Source organism: Montipora foliosa, chromosome 13 (assembly GCF_036669935.1).
Source record: "Montipora foliosa isolate CH-2021 chromosome 13, ASM3666993v2, whole genome shotgun sequence".
In the NCBI taxonomy this organism is placed as follows: domain Eukaryota; kingdom Metazoa; phylum Cnidaria; class Anthozoa; order Scleractinia; family Acroporidae; genus Montipora; species Montipora foliosa.
Window position 1 is genome coordinate 34785921 of NC_090881.1, and position 22500 is coordinate 34808420.

General features: G+C 38.8%; 3 protein-coding genes across 4 annotated transcripts in view; 1 reads left to right on the top strand and 2 right to left on the bottom strand.

The window, feature by feature from the left end:
- Nucleotides 1-97, bottom strand: part of LOC137983419 (protein unc-80 homolog) — a 67164-nt gene extending 67067 nt beyond the window's left edge. For both annotated transcript variants that reach the window (XM_068830617.1, XM_068830616.1), the window contains exon 1: nt 1-97. This exon is cut by the window's left edge and continues 139 nt beyond it. The gene's annotated coding sequence lies outside the window, so the exon portion shown is untranslated.
- A 48-nt stretch (nt 98-145) lies between these two features.
- LOC137982743 (26S proteasome non-ATPase regulatory subunit 1-like) lies at nt 146-20564 on the top strand. The gene is made up of 33 exons (XM_068829889.1): nt 146-275; nt 816-859; nt 1274-1347; nt 1441-1504; nt 1624-1729; nt 2225-2364; nt 3097-3159; nt 3514-3591; nt 4187-4252; nt 5028-5096; nt 5762-5949; nt 6396-6468; nt 7415-7552; nt 8169-8257; nt 8403-8481; nt 8788-8887; nt 9449-9522; nt 9724-9784; nt 9889-9939; nt 10042-10118; nt 10272-10331; nt 10686-10841; nt 12196-12260; nt 13474-13588; nt 14703-14759; nt 14828-14990; nt 15575-15744; nt 16062-16154; nt 17375-17458; nt 18381-18521; nt 19262-19312; nt 19514-19589; nt 20293-20564. Exons 1-33 carry the CDS (start codon nt 257-259, stop codon nt 20376-20378), a joined length of 2970 nt encoding a protein of 989 aa, XP_068685990.1. The 5' UTR covers nt 146-256; the 3' UTR covers nt 20379-20564.
- A 255-nt stretch (nt 20565-20819) lies between these two features.
- LOC137982744 (leucine-rich repeat-containing protein 74B-like) overlaps nt 20820-22500 on the bottom strand; it is a 2084-nt gene continuing 403 nt past the window's right edge. Inside the window, exons 1-3 of the mRNA XM_068829890.1 lie at nt 21932-22500; nt 21515-21698; nt 20820-21322 (exon numbers count right to left, since the gene is read on the bottom strand). The exon at nt 21932-22500 is cut by the window's right edge and continues 403 nt beyond it. Of these exons, the coding sequence (XP_068685991.1) occupies nt 20953-21322; nt 21515-21698; nt 21932-22500 (1123 nt within the window). The 3' untranslated portion in view covers nt 20820-20952. The remainder of the gene's footprint in view (nt 21323-21514; nt 21699-21931) is intronic.

Sequence of the window (22500 nt, forward strand, 5' to 3'; positions counted from 1 at the left end):
GTATTTGTAGAGCACTAAACATTTTTCCGAAACAGATGTCATAAAAAGGGTCATAAATAAAAAGCATCAGCTGTCCGCCATGTTTATGTAATGGTTCACTAAGCATTCTGGGGGAATAACCTATTAGCAGGCCAGGTTACCTGTTGAAAAGGCTCGGTTACCCGTGCACAGGAGGAAAAGCAAAAAAGCCCATGTGAAAAGAGAGTTGTCATCTCTACTTAATTTGTTCGTGGATTTGTTAAATTTCTTTTGAATCATGAGCCTGACTTCAGCAGGTAAGTCCCTCGATTTTCGTAGAAGTCTCTTGCTCAAAAAGGTTCCTTAAAATCTAAATAGATGTACTACAGTTGCCGCCATCCATGCCATGTTGTCATACAATCATTTTATGACTAAGCAGAACAGGGTTGATTTAGAAGATAACTGAATACATTCTTGGTAGCCAGACCATACTCACCAATTTCTTATGTTGTGTTATACTTGGTGTTTCACTAAGCGTACATACATGGGCGCTCGATTTTGGGAGTTCTTACTACATGTCACATGCAAGTATCGCGAAGAAAAAACAAAATAGGTTTAAGATAAATTGATCTCTTGACTCACTGATAGTACTATCTTGTATTTAAGACGTAACCTTCAGTTATTGTTCTGACAACATTTGAACAGGGACCTCTGAGAACAACTTTAGATTTTAGATGAGTGCAGGAGTTGAACCTGGAAACTCTGGTTTGCAAGCATGATGCCCTAGCCATTTGACCATCTAAATTAAAATTGCTTGCAACTGTATGTTGTTTACAAATCTTTTTTTCTTGAACTAGCGGGTCTGCTGGCTTTACTGGATGAACATGAGCAGGATCTAAAGGTTTGTACAACCCGTACATCCACCCATTGACTTCTAGGAGTGGGTTAACAACCCTTACAACCTGTACATCCTCTTTAACCAATGCGCCTTAATCAGACGGCAGCCGTGTTGAGTCCCGGGGGATTGAAAACTTTTGGCGTTCCCAAACATTTCAACTCATTGGCTTGGGGTACAACATCTACTGTCTGTGGTCAACATGGCTGATGCACGAATAAGGCCCATTACAACCTTCTCTGGCCTTGCATTCTCACTCTCCATTATAACTCGTCTTCCAACAACAAAAAAACTCTTATTTCTGAAGCAGTGTACTGCCACATGCACTGTAATGGCAGAAAGTCTTGTTTCACAAATTTCACTCATTCACTTACTGTACTGTGCTGGTAAATCCTCAAAGTAATTTTTTTTCTTTCACAGGTGTTTGCCCTCAAAAACCTTCATCACATAGTTGATGTATTCTGGGCAGAGATTTCAGAATCTGTTGACAAAATGTAAGTGATGGTCATGATCCATTTGTTTCTTTTTGTTTACTGCTACGTTTCTTTGACTCCTTTAATGCCACTTGTCTACATTTCTTTTGTTAGAGAAGTACTGTACGAAGATGAAGCATTCAAACAAAGGCAGCTGTCAGCTTTGTTAGCTTCCAAGGTACTGCATCTTTTAAGGAGTGCAAAGAATACAATCCACAGTTTTGGTCTTCTGTACAATGTATGACGATATACATGTAGTTCCTACTCATAATGATTCATTTTCGCTTTGCTTTGTAGGTGTATTACCATCTTGGAGCTTATGAGGATTCTTTAACGTATGCCCTCGGTGCTGGCGATCTGTTTGATGTCAATGGTCACTCCGAATATGTAGAGACTATAATTGGTACTGTTCTACTTCACTGAAACATTTTTATTGCACATGACTCTGTACTTCAGCCAACATTAAATGTACAGTAAATAGTGAATACTGTACATAAACGCTAACTTTAAAGATAAGTCTAGTACTGTGAATCTCACACTCACTCTAAGAGAGTCTTTTCTTAGCTGATAGGAACTGAGTTTTAATTTGACAATGTAAAAATCCATAAGATACAATATAACTGGTCACCCAAAACAGGAAACAAACAATGTTATTTTATTGATTGAAAATGTACAGAACAGTCAACAGCGGAAGTCTTTTTAACCATCATGTTGAGCACATATGTACACTGTACATTATAATTCACTTAGATAAGAGTACAGACATTGATAGGGAGAATGAGATGAGGGGAAATGAGATAAGGCCTTTTCTCTGCCACATGTAAGTTCTGTTTGGTGTGTAGTGCAGAATTGTAAAAAGCTTGGTGAAATTTTTTTATTATTATTTTTTTAATCTCAGCCAAGTGCATCGATTCCTACACTGCTAAAAGGGTGCATAAAGCAGAGAATCCTGATGAAGATGTTACAATAGATCCAAGACTTGAGGCCATAGTGGATAGAATGTTCAAACGATGCTTTGATGATGGAAAGTATAAACAGGTATACATGTATATGATGTACATGAAGAGATCTCCACAAGCGTTGCCCAGTAACTACTCTTCTCTTATTATTCTTGACATGGTAACCTTAATAAAATTTATCTCCCAATTGCTTGAATAATAGGATTTTTTACTTCAACCTTTTGCTTCAACATCTCTTTGATTTTGTTGAATGATGTTGAGTGATGGAGTTGTCAAATAGTTTCAACATACATGTATCATTAAACGTCAGTCCCAGGCTACAGCAGTGGTTTTTACTATGGAAACGGGTATGGATACATACCATTCTGGTGTCATTCCGCTTTATTCCAGAGTCATTCCACCTCATTACGGCATATTGCGCTTATAATAATTCTGTTCCGTTCCTGTGTTTAGTAACGCCCCAGACCAGAGTTGCTCAAAGTATAGTAATAATGTATGCTTAGCATTAACCATTGAAACCTTCTGCAACATGGCTAAGGTCTTAAAGCCTTAGTCACCATCAAAAGTCCTAAGGGATATTATACGCTTGAAGAAAATTAATGGTGATTTTGTGACAAAGTGAAATTACATTCGCAAACAAAAGTCAATAAAATGAGAAAGTGAATTTTAATAACAGTATCTCAAAAAACTAATTCTAAAACCCTAAAACTAATAATTATTGAGCATTTCCTGAAATATCGAAATCATGGTGTCATTCGTTAGGTGGACTGAATTAATTTAATTTAGACATTGGTCCCACCTTTTATTCTAGGCAGTTGGAATTGCTCTGGAGACCAGAAGACTAGATGTGTTTGAACAGGCAATTTTAAAATCGGTAAGAGTTTCCTTTTACAACTGTACATGTATCTATTGAAGACATTCCTGTTATATTTAATAGCATAAAATTAATACTACTGGGCCAGGTTGTTGGAAAGCTGATTAACTTAATCCATGATTAGCGTAAACTTTTTGGTGAAAGTTGCTTTTGCATATTTTTGTTTATAAAGATTGACTTCTTCTTACAGGGTTTTGCCGAATATCCGCGTTGAACAGCATTTTGGAGTATCGAAATATGGTTGGAATGGTTTATTTCTAATCTGGGATTAGTGTTAATCGGCTTTTGAATAACCGGGCCCAGATTGGTACTTATAATAGTTGGTGATGGTTCTTTTCTCTTCTTTTTTGAAAGGATGATGTACCTGGGATGTTGAGCTATAGCCTTACAGTCTGTATGTCATTAATCCAGAGTAGACAGTTTAGGAATAAGGTAGGTTTGTGGTGTTAGGTTAGTTTCATTGTTAGATTTTTGTCTGCCTTCAAAATGCTTTGTAATAGACCTTATTCATAAATGGCGAACACATTTACAATTCTTTTGTCCAAGTGCAAATTAGCCTACTAAGCCTCATTTTAGAGCAAGAATTCTTTTCAATTCATTGTATGGTATCGAGGCTTGGTAGGCTAATTTTCACTTGGACAAAAGAATCATAAATTGACCTCCATTTATGAGTAAGGTCTATGTTCAGTGGACAAAATTTATTGTACATCAACACCACAAAAAATGGTTAATGATGTTTCATGTACTTGAATGTGTACTGAGGAAATCGTATTGTACAGCACAAATTTTAGTACCAGCTTCTATGTATTATTATTATTATTTTTTAGTTGAAGTCATTGTTTGTGTTGTTTAATCTTTTGTTTTTGGGTTGATTACAAGAGAATGACATTACCTCATGAGAGCTGCTTAGATCTCCGCCTTACTTACAACTACTGTAGGCACCAAACGCAGGCTACATGTAACTGGCAAGAGGGAATAGTCATTGCTTACATTACTTAAAAGTACATTGGTTTTTGTTCCTTTGAAGGTTCTCAGAGTTTTAGTACAGTTGTATTTAAACCTTGCAACACCAGATTTTATTAGTGTTTGTCAGGTTGGTGGAGAGTTCTTGTTCTTCTGTCTGTTATTCCCTTGTCATGTGAGTGTGATGTGCATTAGGATTGTGTGACACTTGTACGGATTTGTTGATTTCTGCTTCGTCAATTTTAGACTCTAATGTTGACCATGTACATCTAGCCCAAGAGCTTTTCTGAAGATCACATTATTTTCTTGGAGTAGAAGTTGTGCATGAAGAACAAGAGATTCATTCACTGGAGCTTGTTTATGATTTAAACATTTGGAGTCAGGAATTATAACATGCGAGTAGCGTAGTATTTTTTCTAAGCCCCGCAAGGGCGAGGAGAAATACAAGCAATGAGCAAAATGTCTGCGAGTATTACATGTATATGTTAAACCATCGAATAAGAGATTTATTATTCCACTACAAAAAAGGTGTTATTTTGCTCAATTTTATTTGGTGAGAGTGTTTTGAAAATAATGGATCATCTGTCCTTCAGGGCGCATGCGAAAAATGTAAACAACACAAAAACCCAGCCAAAGATCTTTACTTGATTGGGTAAACAAAATGACAAGTGACAAGCGATGACAAGCTAAATTCTCACTGACAAGCTTTGCATCATGTTGAAAACAATTTCTTTCATTGACAAGCTCCCATTCCGTCTGTATTTGCTCTGTTCTAAACTGGTCAAACAGGGACACTATATTGTATTACCGTCTCATATTTTGCGCGTTCTCTTGACCAAATATGGTAAAATGGTGTAATGGTGGAATAATAAAGGAATGTAATCATTATTTCTACCATTTTTCAGTGCTTCATTTTTCTTGATGATGCCCAAGGAGTAGCTGATATTCTTGAAAAACTCATAAAAGACAATGAGGCAAGTAGAAAAAATAAGAATTATAGACACAATTACATGTACAATTACATGTACTGCAGCAGCAAAACAATAACAAGATACTGTTAAAGAACTCTAAACATTGTTCATGATCATTATTACTATGACTGTGTTATCTCGGTTTAGTAAGAAGCCACAGGTCTCGAGAACTTTTCTAATGATGATGATAATAATAATAATAATAAGAAGAAGAAGAAGAAGAAGAAGAAGAATCTTGAAGAAGAAGAATAATGTAGAATCGTTTTCAATTGAGTGCCAAAAGTAACTAGCACATTGCTTTGGTTTTGCATTACTTCACTCAGTGATTGGTTCAAAGTTCTTGCACCACATTTTCAACCAATTACAAGTGAAACCAAAACCGCTTGGACATTTTCTTGCGCTTTAGTTCAAGTTTTGATTGGCTTACTGGATTGGCTCCCTCCTTTTTGATTGGCCAAAGTAATTACTTTGGTTTTGGTTTAACATCACTTGATTGAAACTCACTCTATTACTAGTATTATTATTATTATTATTATTATTATTATTATTATTATTATTACTATTACTATTACTATTACTATTATTATTATTATTATTACTATTATTATTATTATTAATGTTATTAATAGCTGAATCATAATGAACAATGTTGATGTTTGATTTAACAGAAAGATCAGACATTGATGGCATACCAGATTGCTTTTGATTTATATGAAGGAGCAACACAACAGTTCCTTTCATCTGTAACATCAGCCTTGCAAGCCACAGTTCCTTTTGTGTCCAGCAATGAAACAGGAACCTCTGATGTTTCCACAGAAGGCAAAACAGATAAAAATGGCTCCGTGGAAAAGCCAAGGTACGTGTACAGGTACTGTGTAGTGTGTGAGTGGTAGGAAAACAACAGTTGTGTTGCTTACATGTATGTTTTTCAAGGTACAACTTCTTGTAGGCTAAGTTGTAACTTAAAATATGAACTTGAATGACTGATTATGCAGGAATAATAATTTTATTATTATACATGTAGCATGTACAGTTGTCTTACACTATTAAAGCATGATGGCCAGGGATACTAAGTACAGGTATAATCCTAATGTTTTGTCTGTAAAACATAAGTTGGTCACTGTACTCTATGTACAGTTGTTGGTTGGTTCTTTGTCAGTTGCAGTGATATACATTCCACATGTACCCCTTAAAAGTCATCTTATAATAATATTACCTGTATCTGCAATGCCAACAAAGCCTTTTCCCAGCTGTACATGGATGTACAATATGTACCTGTGATTGTTCAATTTGTCTTTTTAGTGAGAGTGAAATGGAAACAGATGAAGGAGAGAAAGAGGTTCCAGCAAAGAAGCCCAAAACAGAACCTGCACTGGTAAGACACCTGCTAATAAAATTAATGCTTCGCTAACACATACTTCTTTTACATGATGTACATTGTACAGTATCCCGACTGAGGTGATTACATTCAATAGGCCACTTTTGAAAACTAATACCATAATACCACTCTTTGTTTGCCCCCCCCCCCCCCCCTTTCAGTTTTTCTTGAGACAAACAATGGTCCCAAGATAAAAAAAAAACAATGTTTATGCAAAATTCAGGGGAACAAAGAGTATTGTGGTATTTTTGAACATGGCTTGTAGAACTAAGTTATTACTCAATCAGTTGCTAGAAGATGAAATAAATAATTAAGAATAAGTGATTTACAGGGTGTCTTAAGTAAATTAATTAGCCATTTTAATAATAATATTTGTTTAATAAATTTATCACATACAGGGCAAAATTACTGAATGCTGATTGGCTGAGACGGAGGGCATGATTTCTTGATTGGGATTGGTTAGCAGTTGTTTATCCAGAGCAAGCGAAGTTAAAAGAGAATCTTTTTCCAAATTAAACTAAAATGTATTTTATATGTGGCACATGTAAAATACATTTTAAGCACTATTTCTGTTGACAGCAACGTGTTGACTGTCATTTGTCGCAGCCCTGAACGGGCTTCTCGCAAAAGTTTTGCCCTTTACATGTAATTGCAATGTGCCCTCGTGCAATTAAGGATTAATTTCACTAGTACAATGTATTTTCAAAGTTTTCCAAATTGCGCTCATCACTTTGCAACTCAGGCAATTTTGTGAAATTAATTCTTAATTTCTTTCGATTTGGGCTCATGCAATTACATATACTAATAACTTAATTTTTAAAAACTACATGTGCAGTAAATTATAATTTTTTTATATGTGAATTTTTTGTTTTGGTTATCAGTCTTTTTTTTTTAACTAAATTATTGGTGTATTAATTTTTGTCCATCAAATTTCAATTGTCAGAGCGAGAGTGACAAAAAGCTGGTGGACAAAGTAAACAAGCTTGTAGCCATCTTGGGTGGGGAGACAACAATCGCACTTCATCTTGAGTTCCTTATCAGAAACAACCATGCTGATCTTCTCATTCTCAAAAATACTAAAGTAGGTGAATACTGGATGTAAACTTCTGAATTATTCCATCGCTGTTTTTCTGCAAGTTTCTATTGATAATTTATTTGCAAAATTCAAATGTTGTCTCCCATGGCATTTTGTGGAATTAATATTGACAACCCGTTGTGAATTTTATGATGACGTTGGATTGTGTTGAAGAAAGCGTTGGTGGAACCCGTTGGTAAAGCATTGGGAAAGTGTTGGAAAAGTGTTGGAATTTACCCGTTGAACGGAAAAGCGTTAGTGTACGTTGTGAGAGGTCACAATTTTTTTTCTGTTAGTCTTGTTTCCCATTCCAGCATCTCTTGATGGCCATTAACTACATGTATCAGCAACCCGCAAATAATTATTATAAATATGAATTTCATGATCAGCCAGAAATGTACCTCTGCTAACTGAAATCTGTACTATCTTTAGTGGAGAAGTTGTCTGAAATTAAAAGGGTTATATGTAATGTATATGTAATGTTTGTTTACAAGTTTAATTTTTATGGAACATAGTTGAAAACTGCACCATAATAAAATTATTATGTTTGATACTTGTATAAAAGGTATGAATTTTGAGGTACACTTTACATGTATGTGTATTGTGTTTTCTTGCTCAACAGGATGCCTCTAGGAATTCCATTTGTCACACAGCTACAGTCATAGCTAACTCATACATGCACTGTGGGACAACAAGTGACACTTTTCTTCGGTATGAGGTCGCATTTGTAATGTACTTTTGATGTGATTATTTCTTCTCAGCGTCTCAGCATTTCATGCATGATGATGTCCAATGTCAACTTCATTAAAAAAATTAGAATTATTGATCCATGCGTTTGACTCTCTTTTGTCAACAGGAATAACCTCGAATGGCTGGGAAGAGCTACCAACTGGGCGAAATTCACAGCAACTGCCAGCTTGGGAGTAATTCATAAGGTTTGTTTTAGAAGACAGTACTACAGTGTATTAGTAAACTTCAATTTTTTGCAGAGGTGTAAATTGGGTAAATTGGTTGACAAGATTCTTTTAAACCTCCTTACTTTTTTCACTTGATTTCACCTACAGCAATACTTTTGACATTTCTGTAGAGATGACAAGGTTAAAATAGTTTTTCATGCTTAATCCATTGACTCCCAGGGGTTCCCCACTGACGAATAAAATTGTCTGGCGTTAGACAGACCAGTTTAGGCCGGTTTGGACATCAAAGGGTTAAGGTTACATCTGAATGGTTTGTTTTCGTAGGGTCATGAACAAGATGCTCTGAAACTGATGTCCACCTACCTCCCCAAAGATGGCAGTGGAGGCAGTGCTTACCAGGAAGGGGGAGGACTTTTTGCTCTAGGTAAAATTCAGCAACAAAGTACTTTAACCCACTAACTCCTAACCTCCCCCCCCCCCTCTACATTGACAAGTAACATCGTCTAGCTTTAGACACAGAAAATCTACTGTACTACTGTAGAGGTTGGAAACACATTGAATACTGAGCCACCCCACATTGATAAGCAAAACCATCCAGTATTAGACAGAGTAAACACACAACATAGAAGACACTACTTATATCTTGTCCTTCTTTTTTCTTTTTCATCAATTTTCACTACCTCACAAGTATAATGTTGCACAGAGATTCACAAATTCACAATGACAAAGTCATTGTGTTTTCTCTACTTTTGCTCGTCAAAAGCATCCTTTGCTGGCCAGTAAACCTGAGGCCATCAGAGACCAGCTCACACCATGTTTTACATGTATGTGGCCCGCCTCTTCTTCTGGGCCTGTCCACCTGAAAGATTATTGATCTTCTCAACCCTAGACACACTTTGCTGCATGCGCCCAAACCAATGTGGATGCCTTATACAGCTGTACATGTATTCTCATTTAACCAAATGTTTGGTTTCTATTCTTGCAGGACTGATTCATGCCAACCACGAAGGAAAGATCATTGATTATTTACTTCAACAGCTCAAAAATGCAACTACAGATGTAAGAATGGATTCTATCTGGCATGAATGTCGCCAACAGTTTAGTGTGCTCTTTGGACGTACCATGTACATGTATTTTTAACAACACAGCAGAAGCCTGTATCTATTCATCCTAATTGGTCAGATGTACATTTGTACAGTGTAGGCTCTTCCATTCTGAAAAAGTGTACAATTCATGTTTGTGTTTTTTCCTTGTTTTTAGATGGTGCGACATGGAGGATGCCTTGGTCTTGGTCTTGCTGCAATGGGCTCTGCTAGACAAGGCAAGATGCACTATTTTAAAGAAAATTAACCAAAGCTTGGCTTGTTAATTGAAAACCTTAAACTTACCATAAAGTTGTGTTTTCTCTTTGTACTGTACATGTAGATGTTTATGACCAGTTAAAGACACAACTGTGGGAAGATGATGCTGTCACAGGTTAGTCTTTCATTCTATGAAACATGTTTCTGTTCAGTTGACAGATCTGCTCTTTTACACTTGCAAATTCTAAAGTACATTTTTCCACTGCCGTGTTTACAGGAGAAGCATGTGGTCTTGCCATGGGATTGGTCATGTTGGGATCTAAATCCGCCACAGCTATTGAGGAGATGGTTGGAGTAAGTAAAGCTGTAGGTTGTTGTCAAAACGTATTTTACACATGTATGTCCATCCTAAATTCTTACAGAACATTCATTTTATGTGTACAAGTCATATTATCTATGTGTACTGTCAACCAAGAGCAAAACGTTATGATGTTACTCTCTTGCCAGTATGCTCAAGAAACACAGCATGAAAAAATCCTACGAGGTCTGTCCCTGGGAATTGCTTTGGTAAGTTAAATTAGGGGTTCACTCATTTACGTAGTTTATTAACTAAGAATATGGGGTAATAAGCAAAAGTAGTGATTTTTTTGGGAGCTATCCTTCTTCTATTAGAAGCCTAATATCTGGAATATCTAGAATAATGCATTATAACTTTAAAAAAATTAATTTTTTCACTCAACCACAATGTACTGTATTTTTATCCAAAAATTCTGATGGCATATGAGATGCATAACTTACATGTATGCAAGACATCATGAAGTGTCCTCAGCTTAACACAGAATCATTGCTCCTTAAAAAGTCATTTTTGACATTCTTGAAAAAACGTTTGTAAGATTAAGTTTCTGTTCCTTGGATTTTCAGGTGATGTATGCTCGCATGGAAGAAGCAGATGCCTTGATTGAGAGTCTTATGCAGGACAAAGATCATAATCTGCGACAGAGTGGCATGTATACTGTGGCTATGGCCTACTGTGGGACTGGCAACAACAAGGCTATCAAGAGACTTCTGCATGTTGCAGTAAGCTACAACATTTCAATTAATTGTCTATGTGCATAATTATTATACGGTATTATGTCCGACTAGTAAATGAAAATCAGTTAACATTATGAATCCTTGCGTGCTCACTCTCTTTTGTTGATACAATACACTGTTCATGTATAATTTTTATTAGTATCACCCAACTAGTGGACTAATAGAAATCCTGCATTTTGATTGGCTACACAACTAGAGGACTATTATTAATAGTCCTCGAGTAGCGAAAAGCGTGACGCTTTTTATCGTTTTACTCCCAAATAAATTAATATTTCTTTAAGCCCTGGTCAAACGGCGCGTGATAGTCGATGATAGTAGATTCTCCCCAAACTATCATCAACTATCACCAACTATCGTTCAAGTGGTCAAACGGCCAAAGAAGTTCATGATAGTTGACGATAGTTCACTGGCAGTCGCGCAAGCAAAGTCACGAGAGAAGCGAGTTCCAAGCTCTTTCCGCGTAAAAATGTGAACATTAAATGGCCTCCCGTAAGACAAACTTGTAAAAGTATGAATTTTTCGCGACGAAAGAGAGCGGCAACATGTTTTCTGACCGCTATCGGACCAGTGATTACCAAAACAGCTGACCGAAAAACTATCATGAACTATCGTACGCGTGGTCAAACGAGGAAAACTATCATGGACTATCATGAAGAATTTGAACAAGCTCAAACTGAATGATAGTTGATGATAGTCGATGATAGTGCATGATAGTTGGTGGTCAAACGGAAGCTCGCGCTCAACTATCATCGACTATCATCGACTATCATGAGCCGTTTGACCAGGGCTTTAACTTGCATTTGCTAGCTTTATTATTACCTTTTCTGTCCGACTAGTTGGGTGATACTAAAACAATTAGACCCCTTCGCCCTCAAGGGCCACAGGTCAATAGCCCATTCGGCTTCGCCTCATGGTGCATGTGTTGGATTCCTTGTGCTTTGTGTGGTACAGCTTATTCATCAGTGTGGCAGAAAGAAGGAGCATTTTGTGTGGAGGGCTAGGCGTTTTTTTCTCGCCCTCCTCCCTCTACTTTCCTCTGTTTGTCAGTGTGACGCGTGGGCTTATGGCTGGTTTGTCAGGTTTTGCCAGCCATCGGTGCAGTCTCCATCTTGGAGCTGGCTGCCAATAGTGGAAGCTCCAGGATGGCTCAGGCACCCAACCTTCACTGAGCGACAAAATAGAGGAACTTAAATCTGTATTGTAAATGTAGTTTTCCATTGTCACTGTACTAAAACTGGTCAGGTCAGTTATCTGAAGTCATCCTTGGATATTTGGTTGACCCATAGAAAACCTGTAGAAACATTTTCTCAAATCTGCCAATTTTGATCTTTTATTGTAGGTCAGTGATGTCAGTGATGATGTCAGAAGAGCAGCAGTGATGTCATTAGGTTTCCTTCTTTTTAGGTGAGTTGATCACGTTCTGAATGAGGTGTTGTGAATGTCCTAGTAATAATCAAACCAACATCAAAATACACATGCATGAAAAAGAATGGCATCACTGAATTTCCCTCAGTTGTCTTTGGAGCATAATATAATTATATATATTTTAGGAGTGTAAGAGTTATAAAACTAGTTTGAAAGATTTCTAGAGTTGACTGCACAAAGAAACTCATGCCACAAAAAGCATGTCCCTCTTGAGTCCGAACAAAGGTTAGGCCATTTCCGAGTTGCTGCATGCCTCAGTTTCAAAGCGAGTCCTGGCTAACAACCCTTCAAATGGAAATGAGTTGCGTTTTGTTATGCGAATCAAACTCATTTCCCTTACAATAGTTGAGCACCAAGACTCACTTTGAAACTGAGACACAGCAACTCGGGAAATGGCCCATTGTGAGAGGAGCAGATTAGCATTCAAGAAAAACAAGCTATACCTTATTAATGAAGGGGGTAGCTTCTAAAGAAAGTGTGGTGCTGCATCGGTGGGGAAGTAGTATAAAAAAATTTGGTTTTATCAACAGAGTTGATAATGTAAACTGGCCACCATACAGCTATCTGCGTACAGCTATCTGCATACAGCTATCTGCGACCTTTCCCTACATCTAGGTACGACGCAAAGCTGCAAGAATCTGGAACAAGAATTCATCTTCCAAATCGACACCCTTATTAATCCTCACGAATCCTCACAGTATTAACGAACGCTTCTCATTTAACTAATATATTCCTATTTTTCATGTTGCCATGTTACCACCATTAGCGTAGCTCCTACTCTACTTTAAAAACTACACGTAACCCATAATTCCTCGATTCGCTCTGACAAAGGGCTAACGCTAGAAACGTCGACTTTTCGAATCTCTGTACGGTGGCCAATTTACATTATCAACTCCGTTGATAAAACCAAATTTTTGTATGCCTTATTAATATGCTTTATATGAAGAAATCTAATGAGGTGTTTTATCAATTTTAAACCTCATGCACGTGACTTTTTTTACTGCGACCTGATAAGCTGTTTCGCTCATGAATTATTAATGAGGTTTCGAATGTTTTCATGTACATGTACATGTAGTTTATTTACTTTGCTTTACTTCCACTGATGCTTACAGGCTATGTTTGCATAATAATTTTCTGGCAATTTATGGTATGCCTGGCGATCATTTTCATTTGTTTTCATTTTCAATGGTAGAACCCCTGAGCAGTGTCCCAGTGTGGTTTCATTGTTATCAGAGAGTTACAACCCTCATGTGAGATATGGGGCTGCTATGGCCTTGGGTATTGCATGCGCAGGCACTGGCCTCAAGGTAATTATAGAGATAAATTGCAAATTATTTGGTTTGCAAATAAAACATATATTGTGGTTTTTCTGGCTCTGCGACTTTACTGCTGCCTCAATTGTTCAAAGGTTGGGTAGCTTTATCTTGAGGAGAAATCTTGATCGGTTTACGTTTTTAACAGTGAGTTAGGTTTCTGCACTTCTTAGTCGCTAGCAAGGCACACTGTGTGTATTCAACAACTGTTTAACACCGAAGTGGAGATGGCTAGTGGTGGTACTCACTGGTACTAAATATCCACCCACCACTAGCCACCCACACTGAGGTGAATAGTTGTTTTAGCATATACTAAAACAGGGAGTTGATATAGCAGAAAAAGATGATTTTAACTTATTATTCCTGCAACGATTACAATATTTTTTGGGGCAAATCCCGCTCGAGTTGCTCAGGAGGTGGATAGTTAACAATAATAATTTGTTGGGGTGCAGGGCTGGCACAGTGAGAGGACTCGCCTCCCACCAATGTGGCCCGAGTTCGATTCCCACATTTGATTTCCTTTGCGTTAATTGTTGATTTCAGTTTATAGTGTCACTAATTAGTGCTCTTCCTTCAAACTCTTTCATCTCGTCCAAACACAAAACCTGACACTTCCGGTTCAATTTTCGCCACCCCACGCAGGCAAAGGTCAAATTCCCCACTCCCCGGACACAGAGGATAGTCAAATGCCCGTGGTTTGCCCGGAGGGGGGGGGGGGGGGGTGGATTTTGAAGTTTCGATTTGATAGGCACATAAATAGCCAACGAGGTTTCAAAGCATATTCGGCGTTTGAGCAGCCAATCAGAGCATGCCTTCAACATTACCACTGTTTTGGTAATTATTATTGTGGTAACATAATTATGTTCTCTTGGCAGTTTACCACTTTTTTTGGTATCAGATACTGACTAATAAATAACCAATATTGGCTTAACTTGAGGCGTGTTTTGTTTCTTGTTTTTAACATTTAATGTAAAATTCACATCCCTTTAAAATATTTTCGCCTGGAAGCATTACAGATCGTCGTCTTACTTGGCAGTCATTTTAAAGTTCGTTGACACCATGTCTAAGGTGTGTCTTTGACCTTACTTTGGTTTCTTATCTCTGTCAGGAGGCTATTGGGCTTTTGGAACCAATGACGAACGATCCTGTAAACTACGTTCGACAGGTAAATTACAGCACACGAAAAATGAATCTCTTTCTTACAGAGATGACAATTTTTTTCTTTGTTCTTAGGGAGCTTTGATCGCCAGTTCTTTGGTGCTCATTCAGCAAACGGAGCTCGCATGCCCCAAAGTGGCTAAGTTCCGCGAGATTTTCGCAAAAGTGATCGGTGACAAACATGAAGATGTTATTGCTAAATTTGGTGCAACGCTGGCCCAAGGCATCCTTGATGCTGGTGAGTGTTATCGTTAGATTAGATAAGTACCTTGCTTTAAAATTCCTCCCATATTTTCAACATAAAAATTTGAATTTTTCTGGCCTTGCCTTCAAAGAGGCAATACTGGCCCTCACATCCAGGCTTTGAATCTGTCTCAAATCACTGAATATTGATGGTATTGGGTAAGGAATTAGGACAAACCTGTTAAAGCCTTAAAATTTATTCTTGGTTTTAATTTGAGTGAAAAGCAAACTCGCCCGTTAGTGGTGTGCCACCTGACATCAAGGAATGCATTTCGCTACCATGAAGTCTTGTTTTCGCGCAATTCGAGTCAGCGTTTAACGTGGGCTACACTTTATACATTACTCTGGTTGGTGACTTATCCACTGGATATCATTATTGAATGACTAGGGCCTGGTAGAGATTTTCTTCTTGGCAAGTCTTCATGTTCGCACGATGACCGTAAACCCTGTCATGTTATATTACAGCCTCGCTCTTGATAGTTTATGTTTGTAGTTGTTAGAAGTTATTGATGAAGGCCGGGACAGAGATAAAAGTCGATCAAATCTCGTGTTCTTCTTCTTTGTCTTTTTTTTTTTAAGGTGGACGAAACGTGACCATCTCGCTGCAGTCGCGCGCGGGCCACACGCACATGGCGACTGTAGTGGGCCTTTTTGTGTTCACTCACGTTTGGTTTTGGTTTCCTTTGTCGCACTTTATCTCTTTGGCCTTTACACCTGCCTGTATCATTGGCCTTAATTCAGACCTTAAGGTAAGCAGCCTTCGCAAACATGAAATCTTCTTGGAAATGCATGCGTTAAGATTGTGTATGAGGCAGTGCGGCACATTTTTGTCAGGAGACGCGAAACAGTCGTAGGTAACATGCTCACATGCAGGGAGAATTAAGGAATAGATTAAAAATGCATCAATCCGGGGCTTACTCCACACAAGTTAGGTTAGTTTAGGTTCCCTAGTTTCAGGATCAGCCACTGACTGACATCCTTCAGCTCGTCTGGTAGCCCGCTAAATGCTCGGATAGTTAAGAAGAGTTGTCCCGGTGATGAAATGTGCCTTGCTGTTGCCTTTCAGATGCCAAAAATGCAGTTCAAATCGAACGCTAAACCGTCATTGTACGCTTACCCCGAGCCACTCAAACCTCCCAAGAAAGAGGAGAAAGAGAAGGTATGCAATGTGAAAAAATTTATTGAAAAAATTTATCTATTTTTATCAGAGGCTAACCTCTATAGCCTACATCCTATATTAGCTGAAGAGATTTATTTCCCGATGGTGACTCGGGGATAGTCGGAAAAATTCCGAGTATTCCTGATCTTCCGATTACAGTCTGTACTAGTTCGGATGCTCGACCACTGAGCTATAAGAGACTGGTGGGGTTGGGACCATTGTGACTTGGGAATACTCGGAGCCAGGTGGTGAATTCTTGCTGTTACTGTATAGTGAAGGAGATGATACATGCATGTCAAACCCGCTAAATGAAAGAAGTAGATGTTATGCTTCGATACTCGGAAGATATCCGAGTGCTCTTTTGCGGGAGTCGAGCCTACAATCTTCCGATTAGACGTTCGGTTGCTATACTACTGAGGTGTTAGGAGACTCGTGGAAGCTAAGCCATTAAAGGTTCATGTGAGACTTTGTCCCGCCTTACTGCTAGGATCTGAATTGTCGAAATGAAGCATATTAACGCGATTGTACTGAAAGATGTTACGTGTTGCTAGATGTTATATGTTAGATGATACTAGTTCGGATGATCTACCACTGAGCTATAGTGGGCATGACTTAAAGAGAAGGAATGGAGATACCTTGATTTTGTGGCTGATAAGCGTACTCAACTTCAGCCATCATACTCTACCTTGGACCTACAATCCCGGTCAAAACTGTTGGGACAATTCCCGCTTTTCCCCCTCCCCCCATAAAAATGTTGATTTTTCATTGTCTCCGATATCAAGATTAGTCCATCGATCGATCGCATGTTTCAACATTGTCTGGGGAAAGGAGGACGCAAAAAGGGCAGCGAAAGAAGAACACGCGTTGCTCATATAACGATGGAAGCACTTACAGTAAATTCTCTACGTTCCGCCCAAAATTTGACAAGTCTCCTAAGTCTTTTGACCAAATTTGAACAAATTTGTCTTAATTAGCAGACGATTTTAGGATTCTACATACGCTATGTTACGGAAAGGGGGTGAAAGTCACCGCGTATGTCATAGAAATGTTTAATTGCACGATACTATTATTTCTTGCCTCGTTCCAAATGACTGAAGGTCTTAACCTACCACCATGCATTGGACGCTTCCGAACAGATCCTTACTAACAGGGAGGTCATGTTCAACGAGATCGCAGTGTATGGCTGTGGATATAATAGTTTTCGATATGCTTTGATCTAGGTTACCACAGCAGTGTTGTCAATCACGAATAAAATCAAATCGCGAGCCAAAAAATCAGAGGCCTCTGAAGACAAAATGGACGTGGTAAGATTTTTGTCACATTGGGACTCGATATTTACATGTAGTTCTCTTCGATAGCCATTAGTGCAAAAGATATATTGTACCCTTCTTTCTTCAGTATAATCTGTACTAGCTTTATGACGTTCATCAATTTATTGGCTCCCGCGACATTACCTGTTGTGTGTTAAAATCGGAAGTTCTCGGAATTAAGAACTGTGGAAGCGTTTCGACTTGGAAATTTGAGACCGGAAGGAAGGGGAACCAGATAATAATGCCTTACATCTGACGTCACGACGGCCATGTTTGTGTACAGAACAATTCACTACTTGCACAATCCCATAATACACCTCTATTACCCCCCAAAACGTTTGCATAACCATTGTTTGCAATTTCTCCTGGGACATAAAAATGTCCCAAGAGAAGTCGAAAACAAAGCCTATGCAGAGTTTTGGGGGACAAAGGAGGTGTACTATGGGATTTGTGCAAGTATTGAATGCAGTAAAATGTATTTTGGGAATTTGACTCTTCAAAACTTGTGGGGCCATTTTCTGTTGTTTTATACACCAACCTGGCCGTCTCATCACGTGGATGCAAACCGAGAGTAAGAAGAATACTGAAGAAGGCTTCTAAAAAGATAGGTTCCGGGAAACGTTGTTTGACTTTATGAAACATGTTTTTTTATTTAGAAGTAGAACAGTTGCATATGTTTGCGGTTAGATGCGTTATGAATCGTGGGTGCAACATAAATAACGAATAACAAGTTTAAATAATAAGTAATGAATAAGTGGGTGCGAAAGTCAGGAATGATAATCATAAATGATAGGTATGTCATTGGAAATCTAAGGCACGCTTTTAGGTATGTTCTTTTTGTTGATTTTCGACCGAAGCGTCATTTCAAAAATAATGCCATGTAAATAAATACTTACGGTAATGGAATTTTAATTAGGCTGAGAAGGAAGACGACAAAGAAAAGAATAGCGAGGAATCGACGATTGAAAAGAGTGAAAAGGAGAGCAGTGAGAAGATGGAAGAAGAGGAACCCGACTTCGAACTGTTGGAAAATCCGGCTCGGGTGCTTCCAGCACAGGTAGATGTCAAACGAGGGACGTTACTGTTTTGGGTGCCTGGTGATCCAAGGGGTCACAAGACTGCCTAATTTGGTTAAATTAATGGGGACACAGTCTTTCAGTGTGTGATTAAGATATTCCGAAATTAACTCCAAAGTGGACTATACAAATCCCCTTCGGAGTTCGGCTGGTTGCGATTTTAGCGTGTACACTAAGAGACGAAGCCTTCGTTACTCTCGAGCATTCCGGTATAGCCAGGACTTCTGTATTTTTGATATTTACCTCTTACTAACCGAGCGCGAGGGCCGCACTGGGGAATATTGTCCCGAGGTCGTGGCAGTACGGACCGAGCGCACCGAGGTCCGTGCAAAAACGCCGACCGAGGGCCAATATTCCCCAGTACGGTCCCGAGCATGTGAGTATACCAGTATATCAGAGTGCTCCATTTAGCCTGAGAATTGCTTGCCATAGATCGGTTTTCAATTGAGTGTCGAAAGTAATTACCGAATTACTTTGGTTTTGCATTCCTTAACTCATTGATTGGTTCAAAGTTCTCGCGCCTTTTTTTCAACCAATCAGAAGTGAAACCAAAACCAATCGCTTTGTGTCAGCAACGTGTGATTACTTCGAGATTTGATTGGTTTACTGGATTGTCTCCGTCCTTTTTGATTGGCCAAAGTAATTACTTTGGTTTTGGTTTTACGACACTCATTTGAAAACCGCTCTATAATAAAACGATATATTTTTCTCTGCTTTTCAGCTCAAAGTGATTTCATTACCAGAAGGCAGTCGTTACATGCCACTGAAGCCGGTATAGTATTCATAGAATTGACAATTTGGTTTGTGTTTTGCTTTTGATGAACTTTCATTTTTACGAAGCGGAGTTTAAAATGCATAGTATCATTAATCGAACAATCGTAAAGTTTCTTTCCTCAATGGTACGTAAGGTGCTTTTCACTATTAGATTCTCCTTGGTTGTGATTTTTGCAACTTTTGTTTGTTTGTTTGTTAGGTTAATGTTGGTGGAATAGTCATGATGACTGATTCGAAGTCTGATGAGCCAGAGGATCTAATTGAACCTCTTCCAGGTATATATCATAGGCTTCTATTAGAGCGGTTTTCAATTTAGTGTCGTAAAACAAATACCTAAGTAATTACTTCGACCAATCGCAGCAGGTGCAAACAGCCCAACGAACCAATCCAAATTCGTAGTAATTCCATGTAACTTGCTCAAAGCGCGGAAAAAATCGCGCGCGCAGTTTTGGTTTTCCTTCTCATTGGTTGATAAACTGGCGCGATATTTTTAAACCAATCACTAAGCGTAGCAATTGCAATCTCGTAATTATTTACGACAGTCATTGGAAAACTGCTCTATTCGTGTTAATAGAGTATTATGTTTGACTGGTTTTATCCTTCTAAATATTAGTGTCGCTTTCTTGTCAAATTCAAACCGAGGATCGATGACCGAAGGTTTTCGGTCGAAACGTCTTTGTCAAGGTTTTACTGAACGTCGTTTGACGTTCAAACAAGTCAGTGTCCAACATTTCTTACAGTCATTATTCTCTATCTATCTTTTTGGTAAAATTGGGTTCTTCCCAAAAGTTTGAAAATTGATTCCACGATTGCTGAATGCTAACGCTTAGGTGTCCTTCAAGACTTTGGTGTCCCTTCCAAGCAGTGAAAGGGGACAATTAAAAGAAAAGTACACTTAAGATGTTTCCCTTTATTTTGATTTTGCACTCGGTTTTTAACGCTATTGTTGAATAAAACAATTTCTTGTTTTTCTTTCAGCTTCTTCCCCAATGGGTATAGGTGCTGAAGAGGACGAAGAAGAGCCAGAACCGCCTGAACCTTTTGAATACATCGACGAGGATTAACAATCGTTTTTGTCCAAGGAGATCTCATTGAAAATGCTTTTTTGGGTTTCAACAAAACCATGCAATGGACAAATTTTTGACATCAATTCCTTTGTGCGGACGATTTAGTCAGGACATCTGGAAATCAATCGTTAGTTTTTCCGCGCTATTTGGCACACTTACAATTAAAGGTAGATCTTTCCTGTACAGTAAGGCCTCATTTGAGTTTTTTATTGGGTTAACCAATTCAAATATCAAATAATTAAGGGGGTATTTGCATGAAAACCGGGACGAACTCACACCGGCATGAGTTCGTATTGGCCTCAACACATTGCTTTTTATGCGTTTACGTGAGACCGGCCTGACAATGAACTCAGACCGTTCTGACTTTTTGCTGGAACGATACGAGAAATTCTCGTACCGCTCTGAGTTCGTACCGTTCTCTTGTAAATGACAACAAATCTCAGACCGGGTCCAGAAATTTCAAGCCTGTATGCTATATATTTATTTGACAAAACATCATTTCGACCCGAAACCAGGGACCAGCATTTCATTATATAACTCTTTGTGGATAAACCATAGAAATCGTAACAGGTCATTTACGCGATTTCAAGTAATGACTCCGTGAACCAAGGAACTCGTGAAACTCCACACTTTCATCCCCGTTGATATCCAGGGAATCAAACAATGCCCTGAGTTGGTGATCTTTCAGCGGAACATTAAGCTTTTTCATACCCGTAATAAACTCATTTTTGGTGATCGTTGAGGAGTTACCGTCTTTAGATATCATTCTGAATAAGTCAACAAGGCGAAGACCTTTAGTGCGTACGAAAGTAAGGAACATTTCCAATGCGTCTGGCTTCTTTACTCCCTTCTTTACGTCTCCCCCTCTTATGCTCACACCCCAGGAGCAAGTGAAGTTGGGCCGTTCCTCCAGGAGACCGTCTAATTCGACCTCGCAATCCCTGCATTCAAAAAGGAAGAATTGATCGACTTGATTAAAAACGTCGGGAAAAATCCTGAAGCGCCACTCCCATTCCTATTCTACAGAATGAGTTTTGAGATAAACTTTGTTCGACCATGTGAACCAGCAAAGTCCACCCAACATCCTACTATCTAATTTCTTACGCTAGCCTTGAATCTATGTATTTACTCACTTGTCGAATACCATGTCTTCTAAAATAAGTTCGCGCAGAGCACTCTTGTGGTTACATCTCAGTCCACGGAGAAGCGAACATACTCCTGAGCTTTGGAATGAGTTCTTTCCAACCCTGAGAACTTCTACGGTCTGATTCGCTTTGAGGGCTTCAGCGATCTTTATGGCTCCCTCGGTGTGGATACCTAGGGAGACATTTTCATTACTACGAAGTCTAACCCAATGTGGGCTACGCTCTGCTCGCAAAGACACCTCGGAAAAGCAGAGAGTCAGATAAGAATCGAACCTGGGATTCTTACGGAACGAGCTGATGATCAACAAGATCAGTGTACAAAAAGCGCGAGAGGCTGAGGTATCTCAGTGATGTGCAAAAAGGAGTGGTGGGGATAAGAAATTTATAATCAGTTCTTTGACTTACCGCAGCTCTGCATTTCCAGAACTTTGAGACTACGGTTAAGTATTAGGGCAGAGCTAAGATGGCTCGCTCCCTCATCTGAGAAGCAGTTCCAAGAAAGGTCAAGGTCCCTCAGTTTCTTGTTCATCGCAAGTCCATTCGCCAGTTCTTCAATTCCAGACACCCTGATATTGTTCCAGCTTAGACCAATGTATTCGAGTTTCTTGTTTGTTTTGAGTGCACGACCTAGATAAATAGCACCCTCATCTCCGAGGTCATTGTAGCTGAAATCCAAACTCCTTAAATGAGGATTTGAAGACAACGCATCTAAGAACTGCTTAATGTCTTTACCATGGATCCCGCAGCCACTCAAGTTCAATTCTTGTAGAGATGCGTTTTCCAACACCATTTCACCGATAGCACGAGCTCCCTCCTTTCCGAGTTTGTTTTCAGAGAGGTCGAAGTTTGTCACGAAACAGTTTTCTTTTAGTGTCCTTGACAAGGCCACTGACCCCGCGTCTCCAATTCCATTGTCGTGGAGGCATAAACTTGTCACCACAATGTCGTGTTCAAGTGCCCTTGCAATTGCTTGG

Bases quoted from the DNA above. Each gene is read 5' to 3' on its own strand.
- LOC137982743 (XM_068829889.1), top strand. The intron at 14,991-15,574 runs GTGAGTGTTATC...TTTTTTTTTAAG, and splicing joins CCAAGGCATCCTTGATGCTG to GTGGACGAAACGTGACCATC. The intron at 19,590-20,292 runs GTATATATCATA...TTTTTCTTTCAG, and splicing joins TCTAATTGAACCTCTTCCAG to CTTCTTCCCCAATGGGTATA.